The sequence below is a fragment of the Manacus candei genome, unplaced genomic scaffold (genome assembly GCF_025592945.1).
Source record: "Manacus candei isolate 608988 ecotype Guabito, Panama unplaced genomic scaffold, ASM2559294v1 h1tg000003l, whole genome shotgun sequence".
NCBI lineage: Eukaryota > Metazoa > Chordata > Aves > Passeriformes > Pipridae > Manacus > Manacus candei.
The window spans coordinates 6755788-6782150 of record NW_026138051.1 but is presented as its reverse complement, the minus strand read 5'-3'; the positions used below and the strand labels follow the sequence as shown (position 1 = coordinate 6782150).

General features: G+C 40.9%; 1 protein-coding gene across 1 annotated transcript; it reads left to right on the top strand.

Annotated features, from left to right (window-relative positions):
- Positions 1-1804: 1804 nt before the first annotated feature.
- Positions 1805-23111, top strand: VSIG1 (V-set and immunoglobulin domain containing 1). The gene is made up of 7 exons (XM_051785369.1): positions 1805-2566; positions 5872-6032; positions 17663-17861; positions 19477-19632; positions 20099-20218; positions 21223-21349; positions 22749-23111. Exons 1-7 carry the CDS (start codon positions 2518-2520, stop codon positions 22930-22932), a joined length of 996 nt encoding a protein of 331 aa, XP_051641329.1. The 5' UTR covers positions 1805-2517; the 3' UTR covers positions 22933-23111.
- The last annotated feature ends 3252 nt before the right edge of the window (positions 23112-26363 follow it).

The following is a 26363-nucleotide window of genomic DNA, read 5'->3' as shown; positions in this document are numbered from 1 at the left end:
TCATCCCACTGTAACTTAAATCATCAAACCAAACCAGATTTTGCTTTCTGTGTTCAGTTCTCCTAAGGTGACCTGAACAGGCAGTGCTGCTCTCCAGGAGCAATGAGCTGGAAGCAAAGTCAGCAGCTGACAGATGCCATCTATTACCTTGACAGAGAATAACCCCAGAGGGCTGGGAAGGTCAGTGTCGGGGTACACACCTCTGGTTTGACATGGGAAATGGGCCCCAGGCGGGTAATAGTCAAATGGAAATGCTCCTGGTGTTCGGTATCCCCTGTAAAACAGGATGGATGGTTGCCATCATTTGCTATGAGCTACACCCACTCTGGAATTGGCAACCTCAGCCCTGTGTCCCCAGCTTAAACAGGCACATATTAGTGTAGAAGTGGCTCCTGTTCTCTGTCAGACTGAGCATTTCACCCTCTAGGAATGTAGTAATTGGCAAAAATAGAATGTAACAGGGTACATTATATATGTGTATATATATATTAGCTGAAGGGGCCTTAAGTGCCAGAGAAAGGACTTCAGTGTTGATAAATGAGAGGGAATTAGAGGACACACTGATATTGTGTTAAAGATATAGGACTGTGCAGGTGCTGCCTTGCTGTGCAGGGTGGCAACGTTTTTTTGCATCTTCTTGAAAATTGCTGTCTTTTGCAAAGGATCAGTGCTCTGTGAGCTACTAGTCAGACTCCTGGGCATTATGGAGCAGCCACAGGCAAGCACTGAAATGGGTCTGTAGGTTGTCTCATGTTCAGATCATTTGTGCTCATCCATAACTAAATGACTGGAAATCAGCAGCAGCTCCCATTTTAGGCTGACTCGGGGAAAGCCAGTGAGAACTTGCCATGTGCACTTGGAATCACTCCATGCTTCCTTAGTGAAGGTGAATCTAAATGCTTTTCAACTTTTGGAAGAAATCTGAATTTGAATTTCAGTCTTTCAACGTACACATTCCTTTTTGGACTCTGGGTCACCTGTGAATCTTTGGATGAGACATTTAACTGTTCCAAATTTTGCCCTCCCCATCCCTTAAAGACAAGCACTGCCAGCCCTGTGGGAATGCTGTGTGAAGTTCTGATAGTCAGAAATAAGGAAAAGACATCCTTTTTAAAACTTTTGGAGATGGCCTATATAAGAATATCACCAAACCCTTCCATCTGTCCAGAGATTATTCAAGCATCTGCCACATACAGAAATATCTGGGAGAATAAAATTAATTTAAGTCCATAAATCTGATCCCAACAGTAACTGATGCAACCAGTAACTCACAACTTCTATGCTGAAGAATGTACCACCACATCACATGGGAGATGAGGGAGACTCTGGACATACCTCTCCCCTCCAACCTGGCCAGATGCTGAGCCCCACCTTCCAAACAGGCTTCCCATGCCATACCAGGGCTCCTCCCAGGGAAAAGGTGGCTGCCCTTGCCTGCCACTAGAAAGATGGGATCATCAGGCATTAACTAGACCCATGCTTTCAACAAGCATGGAAAAAAGTCACTGGCTATTTTACTTGCCTTATTCCTAGGTGCAGGCACACATCTAAAAGGCAATGCTGCCCTCTGTTACCTCTTCAGCCACTCACTCTCACACAGAGCCAGCTACTCCCACTGCAGCCTGGGGCTTGGAATTAGCCTCAGTCAAATGACACAACACAAAAAGGAAGCTGAGCACCTTCAGTTCCTAATGAGCTGCAGAGAGGGTGTTTTGCAACGATTAAGGACAAAGAAATCTAAGTTATTCTAATTCTTCAGGTTCTAACCTCCACCCATTGCTTTTTTCACTATATAAATCCGGTATTAACAATTAGGTAAAAATCAGTATTTTCACCTTGTCATTTTTTTAATTAGTAACATTGAACTTCATGGATTAAAACTGCATGAAACAGATTTTGCTACCCGTTTAGAAGATAACTTTTATTTGATCTTTATTTTGGTATGTTTTCTTATTGATGAGTTCAATACGGAAATTTGAAGGCAATCCTGAGTCCAATGTAATCATTCTGTATAAAACTGTATAAGATATATGTTTGAAAGTGAAAATGTACTGCCAATGTATTATCACCACATGCCCATTTTTGAAAACAAATTATAGCATTAAAAGGAAATAAAGATTATTCCTTATTCATATTAGACCTGACTCCAACACTGGTAATCAGATTGACTGTTAAATAGCTCCGCAAATACTTTTCTTGTACTCAGTGGAATTACTTAGGTGGACAAATACTGCTGGGCCCTGGCAAAAGTGGGGGAACCTGGGGTTCTCTGATTCAAAGGTTTATTATTAACAAAACCCTTAGTTGCTCAAGCCCCATAAAATGGTTTCAAGTGAACCGTCACACCACAAGTCGGAGAAAGGCACACACGTGATAAAGGAGTATGAAACAGCTCACTGACGTGGTGATACACAGCTGATAAGGAAAACAAAAACCGACTCAAAAAAATAAAACAGTTGAGTTTCAGTTGAAGCCAGAAGCAGCATCTGGTCTCTTTTCTCTCCTAGAGTCAAGACAATGTGTGCAACGATGCTGAAGATATTTTCAATTCTTGCCGTCCTCGCAGGTAAGAATAACAAACTGATAGAAATAGCACTGGACTAAAGAACTTGCTGAAGTGAGAGAGCAGATGAACCTGACTAGCAAACTAGAACATTCAAGATGATCTATTTCAGGATGGAATGAAAATCAAGGCTGTACTACTAGGCCATTTTGTGGAAATCTGCAAACTGACCATTGCCTGGTAAGAGATTTTTGCTCCAGAACAGAATTTTAGCTTTGGTAGATTAATGCTTTGCTCTAACATCAGGAAGAGGCAAAGAGCTCTTGCATGGAGCGTTTGGGTCTTTCAGGTGTTTCAAGGTTGGGTTTTCCCACATTCAGCTCTTGTCTCCCCTTGGTAATAGGGTTGGGAAATGATGACTCAGTCCCACTGCCGCCTAAAAATTTGGGGGGATGTTTAACTTTAAGCATGCAAATAATCTTTGGATTTCCCTGAAGTTAAGTGATAACATAAATTTTGTGGAATCTAGGAATTATATGGCATATTAAAGATTATATGTTATTAATGTTTCAAGGACATTTCATTGTGCTAAGCTTTACTCTTAATATATACAGAAGCAGGCATTTTAAGTCTAATGTTCCATGGAGATGAACAGCCCCTGTATCCACTACAGAAAATGGAAGTTAGTTTCCACGTGTTCTTTTCAAGATGGAATTATTTGGTTTGGATGCCATCAAAATATTTTAAATATTAAATATTAATACTCCTGGTCTTTCAGTGTTCTAACTCTCCCACAGACAGAAAGCCAACAGATTTTTACCTTAGAAATGAAAAGTAATTCAGAGTTGGAACCAATACTTTTCAAAACAATGTCTTCTAATTTGAAAGTTCTGGATTTAAGACTAGCAGTGTGTCCAGACTGATGGGTGCCACTGACTGGTGGTTTCTGTCGTGGCTAGAAAAAGCTAAGCAAACTTGGATTTACTTCATGAGCATTAAACACTGCAAAGGACTTCAGTGAAAGTGGGAGATTCCAAATTAACTGCAAAGACTTTCTCTGTAGGAAGGAAAAGGCCTTACCATAATATTGATGAGTGAAAGACATGGATCAACTGTTCTAAACAAGTTGTGGTCATGTTCACACTAGCTTTTTTCACTGAGCTAGTTCTTCCTCATGCACTTTTATCATTTAAACCAAAAGGCCTGTATGTATGAAATGGGATTAGGGGTTAGAAAGTGTAAACAGTGAACTAAATGCAAAGCGAAACTCCCATTAACATCCGTGATGAGGGAACAGGCTCTGTGGGTCCAGTTCACTCCACTGTCAGTCAAAAGCTCCATCTTGCAATTAGTGTTGGCTTTAAATAGCTCACTGGACAAGGTCAGTCTTACAGGCTTTGACTTTATCTTTTCACTGGAGTGAAGCCTATTTCAATTAATTGTATTTCTTCAAAATATACAGTTTTATGGAAACTAGAATGCTTGTCTCTGCTAAAAATTCATTTCTGCCGGAAAAGCTTATAACTGTCAGGCTCTGTGGCACTCCTGACTCCAAAACCAGAGAATTATAAAGGAAATACGTGGAGCAGATGACTGGAAAATGGATGTTTTCAGTAGAATGACACTGTGTTGCAAGACTGTGGCTTTAATCCTGCAAAGAGCAGAAAATAAATACGTGTAAACTGTGTGGCAAGAAACTATCATCCTCTGGCCAACACTAATGCTTAAAGCTGAGAACTGTGAACTGAGATACCTAAAATAATATGACACAGCTTTTATATTGGATCTCAGTACGGATTAAGCTGCTGTGAACTCACAAGACAAGTAGGACTGGCAGCCAGCCCTGGGATCCCTTCTTTCCCCAAGGCAGGTTTGACACATCTAGGTCAGTCTCCAGCCATTCCTGTGAGACTATCGTCACATATAATATAAATCTTGTTGTAGTTTAAACCCACTAATTCTCATCCTAGCTCCATCAACATGGAAAGTAGATTATTCCTTTCTTCCTTGCAGTGAGCTTTTACTATTGAAGCCATCAAAAAAGGAAAATAGTACCCAGAGTTCAGATAGGCTTGCATACTGTAGCAACTGAAAAATCTGCAGTATTTATATGGTTAAAAATATCAAAATAGATTGTTTGCTTTTTAAACAATGTTTTCTCTCACTGGGCTGATAATTTCAGCATTTGGTATTACTGGAGGTTCTGTTTAAACTCTCAAAAGCAGCACCTGAACATAAAATGCACAGATATTACACTGAGAAGAATATTTTACATGTTTTGCCTCTATCATTAATACGTGCAATAAACCCACATGAATATTATTATAAGATGAAATTCTCAACTTGCCTGTTTTGCACAGAAATCTCAAAAAGACTTATGCTTTCCATCACATTCAAAAGAAATATATTCTCCTTCTGAATCTTTAGACAGTAGCTTTAAAACTGGGCTCAGCGACCTACAAACCCCCTGAAATTCAGATGCATGTTTCTGACAGTTCAGGCTTTGTTGCTGTGTGTCACCATTGCTGGTTACAGAGAGGATAGAAACAGATAAACACTGTAACATGGTGCTTGATTCCTTTCATTTCTATGACTTTGTACTCAAGACTGATCAGAACATTATGGGGAAGGGCTCACAGGTCATGTTTGCTCCCTCTCTGCTTTGAGCACAGCAGAAAGGGTTGATCAAGTTATCACAGAACGTCACACAACCCACATTCAAAAAGCTTGGCTTGGTGTGGAAAAAAAACAGCTTCTGGATGTAAACCCTAAGAAATCTAAACAAAGCAAAGTAATTAGCAAAAGAAAAGCAGCCAAAGGCTGCTGGGCTCCAGCCTGAGAGACCCAACAGTGTCATGGAGTCCCAGTCAGAACAAAAGAATGAAAGACAAAACAGGTGATGGTGCTCCCCAGTGAAGCAGATCAGACATCTAAAAGAATAACAGCAAAAAAAAAAACCAAAAAGGCTGGAAAAGAGGGCAAGACACGGCTCTGAATGAGAGTGCAGGCACAGGAGAGCACTGCAAGTGCAGAAGAAAGGTTCAGTTTAGCCACAAGCTCTTAGTGAGAAGATGAGTATCTGCAAGTGAGAGCAAGTACAGGTTTAGGAACACTGCTTTTTCAGATTATTTGTTGTAAGGGCACAGGTGTTCTGGGGGATTTATTTGCTTGCTAGCTTTTACCCACTCCCAGCTCGTTATCACTGAAATTTCCACACAAGGCCCAAGGGAAACCGTACTGGAAAGGAGAACAACTAGACATGTCCTGTGGGTTCCTTTGCTAACACAGGGAGTGAGACACTCCTGCACAGCTCCCAGGGCCTGATCTCTCCTTGGGTGATCTCTCCTCACCACACTCTCTGCCCACAGGCCACGTCGGCGGCGTTGTGGTGACTGTCCCTGAGAAGACAGTGAATGTCACTACAGGTGGAAATGCCACCCTCCTCTGCACGTACACGAGCTCTGCACCGCTGGGAAACTTCTTCATTCAGTGGAGCTTTTACAGTGCCAAAGAGAGCCAGCTGCACACTGTAAGATATTTATTTATTATTACTATGAAGTTATATTTAGATATCCTTAAGTCTTCAAAGAGTCTTGTTACATCTGGTAGGGTTATCCTTACTACAGACCAGGGAGGCAGGTAATGTTGGTGTTCCCACCCTAAGGACTAAGGACTGGGATGCAGTGAAATTTAGGGGCAGATGCACAAATTATCTGGGCTCCTGGATCCCACTGGCATCCTGAATTCCTTTAGAAACTGATGAGAAATTACAAAAGTGATTCAGATGATCAAACAACTTGCTCCAAGTCACACAGGAAGTGTGAAGCAAAGACCAGGTGTCAAAAAATCACACAAGCACTGCAGCCCCTGAACCAGCTCCCTTTTCTCTTGTCTGGCAGATATTTCCTGCCATTGTGAAGGCTGCTTTCCTGGTGAGACGCCCTTGCCTCTGACAATGTGTTCCCCATTTAAGGGTCAAACAAGAGCTCCTTAATTCAGTGGCTCAGTAAGAGGAACGATGCATGACAATGGACTATCAGCACAAAGTGAGCAGAGAGTATTTTGGCAGGACTCTGCAGAAAGTTGTTACAGCAGGAAATTCGCCACAGCAAACTTGCATTGGTATTTCAGGGCATCCCAGAGCTGTCATTGTGGAAGCAGAACAATGACAGATTAAAGGCAAATACTCCCTGCCCTTCCCGAGAACCCGAGAGGCTGCAAAGCCAAACAGTATCTTACTCCAGGGGTGTAATGAGACCATGTGGTAGGTTGGAGTGTCAGCACGGAGGCAGCATGGGGATTGTGTGGGACACCAAAACCAGAGAGCTACATGCTGTAACCACTGCCCAAGCCTCTCATGTGGCTGTAAAAACCTTGCAGAGCAGCCTGGTTTGCCTGGAAGGAGTCAGGGACGGGGGGTGTAACTTCCTTTATATACTCACACTACTGCCCAAACTTCAAGAGCTGTCTGTTAATCTTACATTTTGGTGGGGAAATGAATTCACTCCCAGCATAACACACAAGGTATGAATTCCCATCAGCTCAGTCCTGACAGGTGCTAAGCAGCCAGCAACACCTTCCTTTACAAGAAGAAATGCTGATTAGAAGTGTTACTGCATCCTTGAAGATGACTGGGATTTTTTTCCCATGCCCTGGAGTAAGGCTTGTGCCTGTGAAACAATCAGTTTGGTTTTATCCCGTTGCTAACATTTCTTTTCTAAGAGTTCAATCCTCCTGCCTGGTGTTACAGCTGAGAGTTGATGTAAATAGATTTGACTTAGAGCTGAGTGTCACAGTCCACACTGAGAATATTCTTGTCACGTTCACCAATTTCCTAATAACATTACGATGGGAAGCTTGCCATTGTTGATAGAGTTAAACTTTCTATTTGGTGTATCACTTATAGCAGAATTAGTCCATCTGTAAATTGCAGAATGTGCAGGATGTAACATATTTGGCATTGAACAGCTATAGACAATATATAAGAAACGGCAATTTAACCTAAGACAGAACTGCTTACCCTCCTGCAGTGTATCACAGCCACAGATAAAGCCTGTATCAGTGCCAAGTACAAAGTCTGGGCCCATCCCAAATTCTGACTCGAGCTGAATGCCAAACTGATGTAGGCATACCTTACCTGATTAATTGTATGAGTAGATGTTACTCACTGTTTGCTTTTCTCAAGTTAAAACTATTTTATTAAATGAATAGTTATTCATGAAAGGGTGGTAGCTACAGGTTTTCTAAATTGTACATAGTACAATATATTATCATCTTGATCCAGTATGTTACATCTTAAATTTTAATCACTTGTTCAGGTGGGAAGGGCAGTACTGAGATAGGATCAAGCCCATCTTCTTCAGGTTTGGTTAGAGTGTCTCTGTTCTACTTGCATCAAATTTTCCATATTGCAAGACAATAAATGCATTTTCTGGTTACAACCAAGGGAAATAAGCAGATTGTAGTTATAAGTATTTTAGAGGGAGAATCACACAGTTTCAAGAGATCCAGGAGGGGAAACCCGTTTGTAAACTGTGACCAATGATGAGAAAAATACCCCCTGAGAATTATAATCATAAAATACTGTGGGTGGTTCAGAATATACTCAACAAGAACTAACTGATGCAAGACTACCAAATGTCAGGGAAACCTGATGGATGAATCCCTCCAGCGCTCACTCCTGGCTTCTGCAGCTCTCACTGCAGGCAGTGGCAAAGCTGTGCCTAAAAGGACTGTAAGAAACAATACTGAGAAAAATTTCAGCTGGTTCTCCCCATCTGAAACTAATTTCACGGTAAATTCACTTTCACACCGCAACACATTCGCAATGGATGATTTGCATTTTCATTAAATAAAGTTGGTTCAGTCTGGAAAGGCCACAGGTTAGTGGCTAATCCCATTCTCCTTGAACACCAAGGTCCAATCTCCTTTCCCTGCAGTGCCACTTCTCCCTGGCTGTCGGGCTCAGGGAAGCTCAGAGGGTCCCCTTTGCTGCTCCGAGCCTGGTGCTGTGCCTGGAGGGTGCACGTGTATGAAGAGCTGCAGGACTGGGGCACTGCTCTTTCTAAAAGGCTTTCAGCAGCACATTCAGTCTTGTATTATTTGACCCTGTGTCCTTTTACCACAGTGTGGCAATTCCTTACCATTTTGAATCTATTCACAAAAAAATTAACGGTGTTAATGCAAACACTGGGAAGGACAGACTGTGACTGCCTGTGGAAAATATGGTTTCAGAAATTACACAACACAGATGAACATGAAATTAGATTTTCACCCTCCCTCCCCATAAGGTTGCTATTTCTATTTCAGGTTTGTGACTTTTCTGAGTTTCAGAAAGGCCTGAAAGCCTGTATGTGTTTCTCCTACAAGTTTAAACACGAAAAATAATCTCTCTACAAACCTGGCTTTGCCCCAGTGGCTTGGCACATAGGTGAATTAAGTTTCACATTTTGTTCCAAGCAGGAAACATATGTATGGCAATAGAGGAGATTGCCAGCTTTGGCTTTCATTGTTTAGGTAAAACAATACCAAAATGCAAGTCAAAAATATATTTAATATGCTGGTAAAATGACAAAACTAACTATATTGAAAAGACTGGCACCATATCTTACTGAATAACAGAACAATAGCTTGCATTTTACGTGGACTAAGTTTATTTAATTCTATGAGCTATTTAGATTCTTCTAACATGTACATGATAAACAAACACTTCCTTATAAATAGCATATATTTGCCCTGAAATAGTTTGTTGAAAATTCTGGCTCTATTCAAAATTTGCCATTTTTTTCAGCAACTAAATGGATAACATTTTCAAATTCCATTTTTGAAAGCTGAACATTTCTGCCAAATATTTTGAAGGCAGGAGACTTACAATTTTTCAAAAAGAAAAGCAGAAAATACTTTTCCCACCTGCTACATTTTTAAATATTCCTGTCATCTTACTAAATGGTAGATGTCTTGATGACCCTATTATTCACATGGGCAGTATATTGAGAATCATAAGCTAAGGAGAGGGGATGTTCTCCATAACAAGTATGTGTGGGGAAATAATCTTGATTTTAATAAATACTGTTTATTCAAATAATTGAGAATATGTCCCTGTCTCTCTACAGTGGCAGCAAATAATAAAGCAAACTGTAGAATGTCACAATTAATTAAGGCAAATTTATACCATTAGGATGCTTTTGGCTTGAAGCATTAATGAACAGGAGGTTTAAATTACTAGATTTTAGAACACAACATATAATAAACAGAGGTCACAGATAGCCCTTTATTTTCCCCTGCCACTTACAATACGTGTTTTGCAGTGTTTTGTACATAGGCTCAGGTACAGTCATGTCTGGGGTGAAATCAGTAAGACCAGGATCAGGACTAGTGCTAATCTAATGCCCCTGAGTATTCACCAACAGATTTTACCCTGCCTGCAGGTGAGGCCGTGCTGTTCCTCACTGGGCAGATCTGCCTCCCAGCACAGCCTTTGTGAGGCTGGTTGTGTCTTTTGCTGCTGGTTGTGGTGTTCTCACCCCCTGCCCCACAGTGCCCCCCCTTCCCAGGGCTGGTGCAGGTGCTCACAGATCAGCCCTTGGTGGTTACAGCAGGAGGGTGAAACCACAGCCAGGCAGCTCACAGGCAGCACGACAAAAGGCAGGCAGCAAACAGCAGTGGCAGGTGTTCACAGCACTGTTTCGAAGGCAGCACAGCTATATGTAGTGTGTGAATATAAGAGCTTTTTACTAATTGAGCCTAACTCTGCTCTTTTCCTAAGAAGTTTCTCCAGTAGAAGTAATTCCCCTTGCTTGAACTCAATAATGTAAGCATAAAATCATGGAAAATAGGATGCCATATATATTTTTGACTTTTTCTTCTTTCCGTTTAGCCCTTAGCAACGTGTCCTTTAATGACAAATTTAATTTTTAAATAATAACTCCCAGTCAAGGATCTTGAGGACTTTCCAATACTGAGTTATCTCTATCTTACATCTAGACAATCTGAGGCAAACACTATTTATTCAGCTCACCCAGGGTACATCACAGCCTGGCCTGGTTCAAAAGGTAAAGTCTCAGCTCCTGCTAAGACCTACATCTGTGCTTCATTTCATGCTCTGAGTCACTCGGCTGGCCTCAGTGTAAAGCACCTAAGTAAATGTTTGAAAGCCTGAAGCCTGTGTTGACTCTGCACAGGCGAGGCTGCAGCCTTGCATAGCTAAATACAGCTCCTGAGCCCAACCAGGGCCACACCTTGAGCCTCCAGCCCAGGCCACCCACAGCTAAAGTCAGTGAAATTAGCAGGGACACCGCCTGGCTACAAAAGATGTGCCCAGGGCAGGACTCTTGATTGAAATTTTAAATTCAACTAGATGAGTAAAAGGTCATGGATGCCTGTTATTCGTAGGAGAAATAGAATTATTGCTAAACTTCTTATGAAAATGCTCTCTCTAAAAAAAAAAAAAGCAAGCTTGAAATATTTGCAAACAGTGACATTGACACTTCTTTGGTAAAATTACTGATGGGCATTTGAGAAGGGAAGAGTGTTGGCAGCATGTAACAAGAAGAATATTTTCCATTTACTTTATATATTGGCTTTCACCCTGCCCTCACCTCTGTACTACCAAGAAAGTAGCACTCTGTGGAGAGGAGCAAGGAGGATCTCACTGCACCCCTTACAGAAGGGGAGGATGGCACTGCTCCCTTGTGAACAATCTGCTCCTGTCCTCACTCCCACTCTTGCAGGCCTGAGGAGCCACTTTGCAAAGTGGGAGCATGCTTATGGCATGTTGTTCTGCAACAGGCGACAGGGAAGGAAAGCTCAAGGAAGGAAAAAGAGGCAAGAAGAGGGATCTGAGCACAGCTGTGTTGGCTCCTTTCACCCTGAACCTCCAAATTCAGATTATCAGTAGTCCCAGTGCCAGCACAACTCTGCTGCCCAGCACAAAGCAAGGCACAGCTGTGGGCACTGGGCTACCATGTGAGAGCACATCCTAAAGTATTACAGGAAAACTCCCTGGAAAGGGCCTCTCTGATACATCAGTATTTCTTTCTGCCTAGAGGTGATTTTTTAAAATTGAGTTTTATCTAGCACTTAGATGACTGAGCAGGCACTTATAAGGAAGAGCTTCACAGAAAGCAGAGGCAACACCTCCAGTGCAGAGGAACGGAGCTGCTGTTGTCACATCACTGCAGTTGGAGTGACTCCCTGGATGTCAGTGGGATTATGGTGGACTACCTGTGCTTATCACAAAGGAAAGTGCAGATAAGTAGAAAATGAACAGGTTGTAACACTAGGGGGTTTGGAGCAAACATCAGGCTTCAATTTTAGTTTGCCTAATTTTATGTAAAACTTAGAAATAAGGTTCTATTGCATCTTGTGGTTGACAAGGCTTGAGGGATCTTCTGCAAAATCTGCTGAACACGAGGCACCCTGCCCTTGTGATCAGCACTGATGGTAGGTGGGGAGCTGTGTGGAGAGGAGGCTCTTTGATTTTGGGGGAACATTTAAAATCTCATTTAACTCTCAGATCAGCACGTTTTTACTCAAATACAGCATTCCCCGTGTCACGGTATTCTGAGTATGGATGAAAAGTCAGTCAGTCAATGTCAAAAGATGGTGTATGTGACAGATGCACGGGGAAGATGTAGCTGGAGATACAAGGTAAGAAAACAATTGCCATAATCTTAAGGGAAAAAAAGAGCTAAATAGCTTCTGCTAGATTTATGGATTTATGCTGCTGTGAAACGTATATTCGTGTCCTGGATTAAAATCTTAAAACTAGCACATGACTTGGGATAAATTGAATTGGATGTATCATTCAGGATTTTTAACTCACCCTCTTTTTTATTGCATTTTTTCTCTATCAAAATTATTTTGGATGTAGCTGTTGGTTGGGTTTTTTTTTTTCCACCACAGATATTCTAGGTGGCTGAACTAGCACCTTCAGCAATATTCTACCCAAAGGGTACCTGAAGGGCATATCCACACATCAGGAGTCTCTGGGATGAATGTAAGCAAGTTTGGATAGCCCAAATTTGGGGCTACATATTTACACAGGAAAAAAAAAAATCATCCTGGATCTCCTTTATAGAATACAAAACCATTTTGAGATGCAGTGGATACAGAGGACACAGAGCTGCCTGCTGAACTGGCTTCCTCTCAGCTGTCAGCTCAGCGTTCCAGCTGTAATCCATTCCAAAGTCTCTTTGACTGCAGTGGGATTCCTGTCTCACCATGAAGTACAGGGCACAGCCCAATGTAAACTGAGCTCTAATAATAACTGCTGAAGAGCAGTTACACCAAAGGCACTGAGAAAACATGTTTGTGCTTGATGCACTGTAGGAATTATTTACTAATAGCTCAGCCCCAAGAACGATACTATGAGAACATCAAAGAGCTGCTCCTCAAAAGTATTCTGCACCAACTGAAGCTGCTGAATGATTAATCCTCTAAAGGCTTCTGACTCCCTCCCTTTTCTCTTCTACTAATGCACTATTGCAACAAGACACTTCTAGTCGCTGTTAACACCCTTGATTACCCATGCAAAAACCCCAATAATGCAGGATATAATATCCCTACTACCTTCTAGCAGATCAGAGTTTTGGCAAAAATGTGTGAAAAGAAGCTGTGGATGAAATAAGGCATTTGGGCCCAGACCAAATCATGTGACACACTGTCAAAGAAACCGATGCACGTGTAAGCATTTCCTTTCTTATCTACTCGAGTTCAGAATCTGAGCCTTGGGCCTTCATTAACACTCTCAGTGCGTGGCATTTGTTCTCTGATTAGATGGTAAGATGCTTAGGGGAGTGATGAAAATTTTTTACCTTGTTGTTATTTTATAAATTCTGTCTGTCCTCAGAATTCAAAATGAGATCACGATCTCAAACCAGTCTTCCCCTGCTTTTATCAGTGAGAAAGAGACTTTAACAGTTCTTTTTCTGGTAGCTTGAGAAAATGTCAAACAGAAAATGACAAACCAACCCAATGATGGGGCCCTCTGAACGCCTGAGCTTTCCAGCTCTCCAGGCAAAGACTGTGAGTCACACACTGAATCCATCAGCCTTGAGAAACGTCATGGAACAGGATGCTACAGCTTTGCATGTGCTGGTGGGGAAAGGGGATGGGGGGGGGAATTGGAAAGGAAGTCATGTCCTGAAACTGCCCCCCAGTCAGGAAGTCAAAAGTTCTGTGGAGATTCAGTGGACATTTTCTAACACATCTTCAAGTACATCTCATCTCATAGCTCTGATATCCATATGCACGGGGCATGTACAGCAATGTGATGCTGTGACTCCAGGAGATGGGGGTTGGGAGGAGTATTGACCTGGAAGTTATGAATGAGTCCATCCAAAGAGATTTGAATGACACATATTTATGCAAATCCTAGTATATATTTGTCCTGTCCCGAGAAGAAAGGAAGCAGATGGGAGCATGTTTCTCCTAATTTACTGACTGCTTTCTCACACGCCCCCTCCACACCCTAAGGAAGATATTTCTATAGAATTTGTATAAAGAAAACCTGCAGTTGGGTTCCTCACACGCTGCCAAACATCTGGCAGCTTTTGAAAATCTTCAACTCAGCATCAGCTTTGCCAACTGCTTCCTCTGCAGGCAAAAACTTTCCTCACCATCCCTCTAGAAGAGGAGCAGCCTTTCCACAAGTCAGGCTAAAGGAGAAGAAAAGCACATGTGATTTCATGTACCAGATCCTCCAGAATTTGGGACACAGATAATATTGTCTCCAGCATCTGGAGTGCATTGAGATTATCAAGATTTTCTTCCAAATGAGTATGATCCTTCCCAATTCCCTGGTCTGTTTGTAACCCAGCTGCCCCAAATAGGTACATGAATAATGGACTTATGGAAGCCTATGGGCCAAAATCCTTTTCTTGGCTGCAGCAGAAACTGGCTGTGGAAATGCAGAGTAACTGCACCACTGCCTTAGAAAGCCCACAAGGATGGATGGCTGCTGACAGCAGCTCCAGGCACCACCTGGCCCACAGGTTGAATAACCAACTGAACTGCAACCCTTTCTAAGGTCAGGGAGATGTTTTCTGGGCAACTCGGCTGCTTTGCAGAAACTGGTGTCTCAGATTGTGAAGTTATTAGGGACAGCAGTTTTAGGAGTGATAATCTCTGCTCTTCTTGCAGTCAGTTGTTTGATTAGTCATCCCAGGCAGCTGCTGCTATGAAATGTGAAAAGGCACCATTAATATAAAAACTTGCCTGAGCAAACTAGCTGGTAAGGAGAAGCAGCAACTATTACTGCACCCTCGAAATTGTTTATACTCTGGTAAATCATCGACTCCACTAGAGCTACTCATGATTTGCTTCAGGACATGAAAAGTGTATTTTTTCAAGAGAAGCACAGATTTCTTTCGTATTTTTTTGCATTCAAGACGGTGCACTTAAAATATATCTATCACATCAGATTAAAAGGCTTCCAGAAAAAGTCTACCATTGACTAAATACAGTTTTTCCATACAGACATTTTAGGTAAAATGGAAAGAAATGTCAATGAGATGTGTGTTTGTAGGAGGAAACATTAACTGTCAGTTGCCCAAAAATAGTCTTCAATATCTTCAACAGAAAACAAGTTTTTTTACTCTTGAATTGGAACAGAAGCATTTTTGCAAAGATTTTTATTTCAGTTTTTTGAGAGCCAGGAACAAGATTTTCAAGGACAGCATAAACCCACTTTGAACAAGGGTTTAAAATAGCCATTTTGAGTGTATTGTTTAAAATGGGCTGTGAATTCACAGCCAATTAACTAAAACATGTTCCTCTTAAATGAAATTTCCTGTGTACACAATTCAATCATACCTCTGGGACAAGATATACACTCAGTAATTAATCACAACATTACTCAGCCTTTTTGGTGTTTACCACCTTCCTTCAGGCAATGAACTCCAGAGCCAGCAAGATAAGCATCGAACAGGAGCAGAACAGAGAACAGGCAGGAGCCTGCAGAGGAACTGAATGCATTACCTGAGGATGTTCCATTGCCTTTATGTTCATACTTGAAACAAAAAAAAAACCAACAACCCAGAAAGACTCTGTTTAAATCCACGAAGAAAAAAATCGTCTCTGCTGTGTTGACACCTGCCTCAGATTTAGCAGTGTACACAAAATATTTTCCCTGCATTCATTCAATCAGAAGGAGAGAGCACAGGGAATTCATTTCTCAGTGCATTGTATGAGGACTTAAACACATTGTTCACCCTGACTTCAGGTCAAATATACCAAGGAGCACTTGCTCCTCTATTGTGTTTATTGGCATACCCTGACTGCATTTCAGACTCAATGCCAGTCCTATTTCCCAGGAACATGTGCTGTAGCTAAGCTAATTCTCAGTGGGCACCTCCTGCTACTCTCACATAAATCCCACATCACTCTGAGTTAGACTGAGTAGAATTTAGCCCCTTTTTCCAGCAATCAGGCCTTTTAGTAGGGTATGAAGGGCCTGTCACTCCTCTCATGCTGTGGTAAGACACAGGTTACTTCATTTAGATCATTGTAGAACCTAATTTCACATTAGTGTAAAGAGCTGATGGAAGCTTCATGGAATGGAGATGGAAATCCAGCCCATCACTGTTGAGAGCTATCTAGGGACATCAGCTTAAGAGGAGTCTGAAGTCAGAAGTCACAGTTCTTGTAACTTAATACAGTGATAAATAACACTCTGTTGTTGCTCATACTCAGATAAACGTAGAATGAGACCAGTGTGGCCAGTGTGTTTTTGTAATTCCAGGCAGACCAGGTTTTTGATGAGCAATTTGTTTAAACCAAACTCTCTATTTGAATACTCTCCTTCCCTGGGGAATACACTGAGTGTGCATCCAGACATTAGTTCTGCAACAGAGATACATCTCCAAACATTTGCAAAGCATAAAATCAGTTTGAAAACTGATGGTATCACATGCACATAATGGAAACTAGGGGGTCTCTCCAGCAGACTTTGTAACCAAGTCTGTCACTGTGCTAACCTGGAGCTCTTATGCTTCCTCACTGCAACACCAGGGTTCCACACCTGGGGAATGCTTTGGTGTTCAGAGCCCTGCATCAACTGTACCTGGTGTTTGTAATCCTGGGGCAGGGAAAGATAAAGTCTGGCTGAGGAGTATGCAAAGCTGCACTTGAGATGGGGCCAAGCTGCAGTCCTGGAGCTGCTGGTGCTATGCAGCCTGGGTTCTGACCTTCATTTCAAAGCTGTATCACTGCATAAACCAGCTGTGCTCTGACAGTTTTGGGGTGTACCTTGCCTTAAGCTAATAAAGGCTTTCAGATAACATTGCTTAAAGACTTCAGTCAACACCATATCAGGGTGGATAAATAGAATTAAGAATAAATATTCTTAATTCAAAATGCAATCAGTTGATCTGCAAAGTAAAGCAAATTATACTTGTCGCCCAGGGATCTACAGTGTCCCTAGAAGGCAGAGAACTTTGACCAAAAGAAAATTTTGATACTAGTCAGGTGTGAATGGCATTCCAGAGGAGTTTGTGAAGCTTTTTCCTACAAGCATTTTCCCACTATTTCAATTAAAAAACATGCTGTTAGTTCAATAAATACATTTACACTGCTGATTCTGAAATATCAGGAGGAACAATGGTATATCCATTTGGGTCGCAACCTGTAATTCTATATGGTTACCTCTCACCAGCTTAAAGAAATGACTGAGGGTGCTGGAACTGTTCACTTTGCCTAGTTTGTGCATGTAGACGCTGGGGAACTGTCACCCAGTTTTTGCAATGACAGGCCCATCCTTGTCATAATCTTCTGTTGAGCCACTTATTAATAATATCACAAATTATCAGTACTTCAATTGATACCACTCTTCACTGTCCAGGACTTAACACTTTTTCATAGAATTTTCATATGATGGTCAATGGTCTCACCTTTGTTTTGCAAATGCATCAGTCTGTGCTTCAATCTCGTTACTGTCAATTACAAAATTAAAAATGCCATTTCTGAAAAGCTTGTCTTTTAAGAACCATTACAAATATACATTCAAATGTATGATGTTTTTATTTCTGCTTTCTTGGGAAAAGGGGCAAGACAGGGGGTGACACTGCTTGGCTTCATCAGAAATCAACAATCTTATGAGTACCAAAGCAAGCAGCAAGAAGATCTCTTGTCATTAAACTAACAATTGATTCTTTATCACAGATCTATTATTATTCAGGAGGCCAGTCTTACTCCTATGGAGCATTTAAGAACAGGATAACAGCTGCAACAGGTCCAGGGAATGCATCAATAACAATCTCCAACATGCAGCCCTCAGACACTGGTTCCTACACCTGTGAAGTTTTCAGCCCTCAGGGCGATGCTGGACAGAGTCAAAAATCTGTGATTGTCAATGTGCTGGGTAAGTGCCTTCCCTCTCTGTTGCTGTGTCGTTCGTTTGCTTCCCATGTTATGAAACACTGCTCAGAACACGTAGGGCCAGAGGGAATAACAGAACAGAACTGTGGTAAACAAGGCCCGGGATGCAGAGAAAAGGCTCCCAGATGCACTGATGCAGATGCTTCCCAGGGCTCTGGAGGCAGGCAGAGCCTGGGTGCCCTCTAGCTTCCAGCCAGAGAGGACCTGCTGCCACTCCACAGCTACCCTTGCCTGACCTGCAGCCAAATCTCACTCTCCCACCAGTGGCCTTCAGATTCATTTTGTGCTCTCAAAAATTTAAAACTTAAAAACTCAGTGTGAGCAGGTAAGAGGGTAGCTGGACTTACCCAGCTTCACTCAGTTTTTCACGCTGGAAAACAGACTGATACTAGCTTTGATTAAAATAAAACAGCCTTTTAGCTGGGAGGAACAACTTCTCTCTGAAATCATTAGATGCAGCACCTGAAAAGACCAAAACTTCACTAATTTTACCTAATGTTGGTCATGGTGACTTGCATAAAGCTAGGGAGAGGCAGTAGTACAGCCCAAGAGTTCTGGCTCACACCAATTCCCAAGAGCTCTAGAAACTTAGGATGTGTTGGATGGAAGTAGTAGAAAGTGTGTTGTGGATGGAAAAAAGCAATAGTTCAAACATGAAGAGGCAGGACAGAAAGGATGAAAAGCAGTGGAAAATTTTACATCTTAATAAGATAAAAGTTTGTACTAACCCCATCTGATCACTGATTATCTTGAGAATTCATACAAGGTCAGACTGACAAATCACAGTCATAAAAGAACATAATTCCAACCTCACTTGCCTGTTTTCCAGGAATAAGAAAAAGATATATGTAAACTCATTCTCTGAAAAATCAAAGTACCACAGATAATTCTTATCTAAAATTCCCAAAATGAGTAGTAAATCTTGGAGCAGTTGAGTTAGAGATTGCAATTTTCACACAAAAACCAAGAAAAGTTGTTCATTTATGCACACAAAATTGGGCTGAGCTCATTGATGGTAGAGTTTCCCTGACAGTGCTCAAAAGAACCACAACAGCATTTCTGTGGATAGGAAATGAAAAACAATAGGTGTAAGTGAAGACAGAATCCTACCTTGTATGAAAAGTGAAGAAATGAGATCAAAACAGATATATTTTTTAACAGAACTATAGTTGATTTATTTCTTCCACAGCTGTAATATACTGAAGAATCAAGCCTTGATCCTCTCCCTTTCTGTGGAAAAGCTCGTGCCATGTCCCTAAAAAAAATGATGCTTCTGTGTGGCAGAATAGTGTATCACAAATAGTGAGTGGTCCATTATAATGAAAGTAATTGATAGTCTTTGTCTCAACACCTCCATAATAACAGTTAGTATGCAAACTGTATCCTAGGCCATGTAGATATATTTAATATTACTCATTTTTTTATGGGAGAGGCTTTGGTCAGATCCATAAATAAGACTCTGATCATGGATGGAAATCTGTAAATGAGGTTCAATTCTTAACTGAGAATTGCAGCACAGTAGCAGAACTTGAGGTGGATTATTGCAGCCCCAGCTATGCACTCATGATGTGTCTCTTCTCCTCATTGTTATTTTACAGTCAAACCATCAACACCTTTCTGCAAAGTAGAAGGAACACCTGAAAAAGGGCATCTGATCTACCTCCTGTGCAGATGTGAAGAGGGATTGCCTCATCCCACCTACCGCTGGTACAAAGTCGAGGAGAACACCCTCCAGCCTGTGACTGAACAATTTAGTGCGTAACTAAAGGACTGTTGTACTGTGTCCAAGACCTGAAATTCCCTAGTAGAACATTTCAAACACTGTGTGACACATAGGCTAATTAAAATTTATCCTCCTCTGATGGTGAATGTCACAAAATCGTATTTTTACTTATTCAAGTTGACCAACAGCTGTCAAAAACAAAGGACACTTTTCCTATTTGATAAAAAAATGTGTGGCATGTTGAAATCTTATCTATGCCATTACTTTAAATTGTTAAAATGGGAGAAATATTTATGCCTTTGCAGAATCCACTGGAGCAATTTTCAAGGAAGATAAATGTTTTTTATTAAAAGAATATAAAAAACCCCCAAATAACCAAATAATCAGAGAACCCTGTTTCTAATCTCTGAATAGCTCTCAGTGTTACCAGCTACAGAGAACTGTTTGCCTCTACAGAATACCAACAGTAACTTGTACCTGTTCCCTGTCTGTCACAGATCCAAACACTGGCATTCTTTACATTGGCAATCTCACCACCTTTGAAACTGGCTATTACCGGTGCGTAGCCAGCAACGTCCTGGGGAACAGCACCTGTCAGCTTGACCTAACAGCAAAACGTGAGTTTAACACGTGAAAGTAGTCACCTCTCTGATGTAGGACATGCACAGCTTGCAGGAGAATGCTCTAACAGCTTTGAAGCATAGATTTTTTTTTTTTCAAGTAAGAACAGAACAGGATTTGGAGAGCTCCGGAGTTTTCATCCAGGCATGCCCAGAATTTACACTGACCTAGAAAACTGGTTTAACATCTCCAGCTTAATTCCCACAGGGAGCAGGAGCTGGACCTGGTTCTGACTGCAGAGCCTTTACTGAGAATGGACAGACATGGAGTTTTGAGCAACATCTTCCAGCCACCAGTCTCACTGAGGTCCCCTTAGCCCAGAAATTAAAACCATCACTGAAACGTGGTAGTACAAGGACTGGAGCACTGCAGATGTAACCACTGGTTAAAAATACTGCAGTCACAGAAAAATACCTTATCGTGAGTGTTCTCAAGCAGTGGTCAACCACACCTACATGCATATTTTTCACAGAACCAGTAATATTTAACAAGAGCCAAGCCTATGTTGTACAACCAGCCATGAGAGATGTCCACGAAATGGTCACTCAATGATTCAGTGGACTATGACCTGAAAATAGCAGGTCAGAGCTGGAAGCTGCACTGAAGTGGAAATAAAAGGCTTTGGAGGCTCACAAATGATCAGAGCACACATTTCATATCTCAGCTGAAAGGTAGAAATAAAGGCAACTTGAATTTCAGAATGTGTTTGCAAGGACTGAAGAGCAAAGGCTTTTACCTACTGTGAGTGTTACAGCCTAATGTTTCCCATAGCCAGACATAAAGAGAGAGTTTGTTGGGATAGGGAGCTAACCAACAAGAAAGGAGGCAACAAAGATCACATAAAGCATAATTCTCACTTTCCTTTGGCCTCCCCCTGGAAAGGGTTCTTTGAATCCAATGCCTTCTTTCTGCTAAAAGCTCTTGCACTAAATTTCCATGGGATTTTGCTATATTACTACTTTTAAAAGTAAAGTCAAGTAATCTTTTTTTTTCTTTCCAGATTCAGACAGTGCTATTGTTGCTGGAGCATTAATTGGAGCAATCCTGGCAGCTGCTATCATTTGCATTATCGTCTGGGTCTTAACCAAGAAGGCAAAAAATAGGAAGTCTCCAAATAATGAGATGCAGTAAGAATTTCTGTTTGCTTCATTTTAAGACAAATATTTCCATAAAGCACTCCAGGTAATCCAGAACTAACGTGAAATGCAATTACTCTAAACATTTTTGAAGGGTAAATAATACAAGTTTTGAGAAAACTTCTAGAGTGAGAACATTTGCTTTTGTGGGACTTTTCCCCTGTTGCTCTCGTAACAGAAGTTGCCATTGCCCTCTTCCCTATGTTAACAGACAGCTACCACTTAGCAGTATCTAAAACAGTGAAGTAAATGTTTTTAAACAACACATGCTAAAAGTGGCAAGTTAGAAAACCAGCTCTTAATATTTAAAAGTTAATGGGGTCTGTGAACAGGGGGTGGAGGGAGTAAAAAAGAAACAGCAGCTAAGGGTAGCCTCAGCAAACTTACCAGGATTTAAACACAGAGGGCTCATTTCAGTGCTATCTGAAATTACAGGACACACACTTGGGATACTCCAAAGCATCTCAAATCACAGGAAACACAAGGTTTAGGCAACAGAATGGAGCCCAGAACGTCCATTTTGATCCTGCTCTGGAGATGTTTTTTCCTCTGTGCTTTGGTTGCTCATTTTTACCTTAAATGGCCAAATCTTCAGAGTAGAGATAATCTTGTGTGCTATACAGAATGTATTTAGCCCCACGATGTTAAATGCTAAATGAATACAAGCAGCTGAGGCCAGGAAAAAATTGTTACTTTCTGTAGCACAGGGCTATGACTTCCTGATATGGAATTCTGCTAACCCAGACCAGTGGCCAGTCACTCATGCACCTCATTTCTGCTTTTAACTGATGTAGCATTAAAATTAATTTTGTGCTCAGATCCTAATAAATCTTACTGCATTGAATTAATCTACTAGCACTTGATATTTTACTGCATGTGACAGTGCTTCAATATTGGGAGTTTATTATTGTTTTGGTGACACAAATGGAATGAATACTTGTTACTAAAAATATTTTTCTAGATTTCAGTATTTTCTAAAATACCCAATATATTTTAGAATATTTTTCTAGATTTCAGCCTTTCCATAATTCTTTTCTGACTGCACTCTATTTTTATGCACTTCAATGGGACACCACATCTGCAGGGAATTTCCCAGAAAGCTCACACCAAGCAGTATGTTTTGCTACCCCTCCTCAGGCACTGTTTGCCATTGCTCAGTTTCCCTTTCCACTTTCCTGGTGTAGCATTTAAATATACTAAAATCCTCTTTATTCTAGTGGCATCACTTAAACCAGTGATGTAGAGGTCTTATTAGCAAATATTCTGTCACTCTTCCTGTCTCAGCAGCAGGAGTGTTGTTACCTTTTTACACAGTCATAATAAAGAAGGAGTTACTGTTTAGACAGCAAATACAAAGGTTCATCACAATCCTAATCCTGTCTTCCTGCAGAGAAATGGCTCAGAAACAATCCAATGCAGACTATGTTCAGGTACCTAATGAAGAAAACATTCCTGCAACCACAGTTCCATCAAGCAATGCAACAATGGAATACCCGAGTGTTGATGAAACAACAGCCCCTGGAACACCTGAAAACAATGAGAAGCAAGAAGCAGAAAAAGAAGAAACAGCCTAGAGTTTTATTAGTTTTCCTTGTCACCTCTGGACCCCTTTATACAAAAATTGTCATTGAATTAACATAGAAGTGTGACTAAATCTTAAATGGGCATTTGCATTGTGAACCACTGGGCTGGAGATTGAAAAGGGTCTGTTACATGTGAATAGCAGAAGATTTGGCCTTTAAAGTTAACCAAATTTCTTTTATTATCTAGTTATAACTGTAGAAAAATATAAGCATAAAAAGACTATCATCCACATTATCCAACCTATTTTGCAAAACTAATTAGGAAATTGTCAAAGTAAGAGCTTTCCAGTCAACTACCAGTCATGCTGTGTGTATCCACACAGTCCTGAACCACAGCAGTCTTCTCCAGAAACAGTGTTGGCCAACTTATTCCCTGTGTACCAAGAACAATCCTCATGGTCAGTACATTGCAGTGTTTAAAGGAACTGATTCTGTATGTCAGAAGTAAAAAGAAGTTACATCAATGTCATCAGATTGCAGAAACAGATGTTGAGATCTAGGCCAATGAAATCTTGTGTCTGAATTCTACTTAAATTGAAAAAAAAACAAACAAACAAACAAAAAACCACAACACTTTTACCCTGTTGCTGCCTGACACGGAATACATTTTGTTAACAGTGACATTCTTGGCTCAAAGTTCCCAAGGCACCAGCATTCCAGAGTTGTGTGTCTCAGCAGTTCCAGTCTTCAGTTTAATAGAACTGGCATTCAGGTACCCAGTTCAGACATCAAATGACTGTTTTCCACAGAACAGGAGCTGGAAATCTAAATCCCTTGCAAGGCTTGTTCCAATAGGCAGGCACAACATCAGATTCCTCATGACATGCAATACAGCTGCTTTCAAAACTTAGAAGTAATACTCTACTATACAGCACATGAGTTTTGATTGCTTCCTCTGCCTGAGATGATTTAAATCTATTTCCAGGCACCTGTTCTACCTACTGAGCAACAAACTCATGCTGCTTTTCCTCTGATTCTTTAGCCCATTGTAACAGCCTGTTTTCTATAGGTGAAAGCATCAAGAGTGGCTGGAAGGAGAAAAAGGAACTGAACCACACACATGTTGATCACTAGACACCTCTTCTCTCTGGGCCTCATTTCTGAGGTTACACAAACTCAGTTTTTCAAAAAGCTTTTTCCAAAGAGACCTACTTTCAGAAGAGCTCAGGGGGGCTCAGGTGAATACAGACCCACAGCCTCAGTAGCTCTGTTTGGAACTACACGAGGCAGGTCCTCGCTGACTCAGGGAAACACTGGCTTCAGTCTCATGCACTGCACAAAAATGTATCTGGCTCGGGGATCTGGAACTTTTTGGCACTTAAATCTTTTATAAGACCTAACATGCATAAATCCCTTGCTGACTGTTCCTAGCCTGTAAACATTAGACATATGCAACATTCATCTTTAAAATTTCTCAGCTAACATTTTCAGGTTCAGTTCCTACAGCTCTAAATATGTTTATCAAAACAGTGAGCACCAAAAAAACCCCCCAAAACCCAAAAACAACCAAAAAAGAAGAAAAAAGGAAAAAAAAGAGGGGAAAAAATAGAAAAAACGTGGCAACATTTAAAGAAGATGTAAAGCATGAAGTCCTAGTTAAGAATCATTTGGGATCTTCAAGCATAACTGTATTCATTGTCCTTTCCAATACAGTTTTCTGGCTTTCAAATATTTATCTTTGTTATGTGTGTTGTAGTGTTTAGCTTCATTCCAGAGTAAAAGGACACTTATGGTGTTCTTATACAATTTTAACTAAAAACTGCTTGTGCCAGACTGTGAGGGTCAAACCCTTGCTAATACCAACATTGCCATATTTTACTGGTGGATCCTCACATTCTTCTCTTCCCTAAATATCCAGGGTAAACCTTAAGTCATGATCTCCTTAATCAGGCAGCTCTTGTTGACTTTTGTGGCAACTGTGCCAAGCAAAATCCGTAACTCATGTCCTTCAATCTGGGTTGAGCAGCTTACTGAGAAAGTCTGATATTGACACCCAAAGTTGTGTCAACATGCAGAATGATGACATTAAACACACTCAGGAACAGCAAGAGAGAGAATACCTACTCCTGTTTGGGTGCTATTTCTTACCAAAGGTGTTTCCCCTTATTTGTTTCAAATCAATTATTAGTCTGAGGGAGCCCATGACTTGGCTGACAGCAGCAATAATTTAAAATAATTTCTTATCTGATATTCCTAAGTTTTCTTTTACCCTTCATGGGAAACTATAAACAACTGTCTTCATGTTACCACTATAGCTGTATTAGTTCTTCTGTATATATGCATCTTAGCCACGTTTTTCTTACTGCAACACCTTTCCAACTTCCACCTCTCTGCAACAGCACTATTGTGATTGAAAAGGGGACTATGTTATGTGATCATTACCACATTTTTTTCCAATCTTTCCTTAATCTCACCTACACAAATTTATCTGAAGGTATGCCTTACACAACTTGCTGCAGTAAGATAGGAGCTTATGGGGGTTAAGTTGTAATTACCTTCTATAGCTAATACAACCTTCCTAGAACGTCACAGGTTTTATATGTGTTCAAAAAGTAGAAACTGCTCAAGTTTTGTTAATGTTTTTAAATAAAACAAAAGAACAATTCAACACAAGTTCTTGACTAATGATTCCTCTCGTACTTCTACCCATCAGTGTGTAATAGATAGCATTAAAAATAAAAAGGCAAAAATAAGAAACAAAACAAGTTGCTGGGGGGGAGCAGGAAGGTAAGGAAAATAACATTTATTCAGAGTTTCTTAACATATTGAGATGTTTCTGTAAGCCTTCTGGCAGATGTTTGTTCTCATTATAAAGTCTGTAAAAGTTTATTAAAAAGGATGGGGCACTGTTCCTAGCTTTCTGCTGATGCTCTGGGCAAAGCACAATGCAAATTAGGTATTGATCCACTGTGTGTAACTCTAAAACCCTGCAGAGCCACGCAGGATACAGAAACATTTTTCAGAATTTGCCTTAGATGTTCCAACAGTCTTTGCTGCATGGCCCATTTATCTGCTCCTGTGGGAGTAGGGATCATTAACATGGAAACCAGATACTCAGCCAACATTCAAGCTACCATCTCCTAGGGAAGTGTATTTACAAAGCTACAGAGCTGTGGCAGGGGTTTTTTGCTACACAGAGATCAAGGATGAACACAGAACTCTTAACTTCAGCTGTTCTCAAATCAGATTTTCAGCAGTGCCTGTGCAACACCCAAGAAACATTTACTCAGTCACGTTCCTCCTTCAATCAAGATCTGCATGGCCAGAGCTTACTGTACAGGCAAGTTATCCCTCCTGCTCTCAATGTGAAATTTCACCTGCATTTTGTGTTCTAAGATACATTTAAAGTCAATGGTTGTTTCTGTCTTGTTTATCAAAATAAACTGCATTACCTTAATCCCTATAAGTCAAACTGTAGAAAC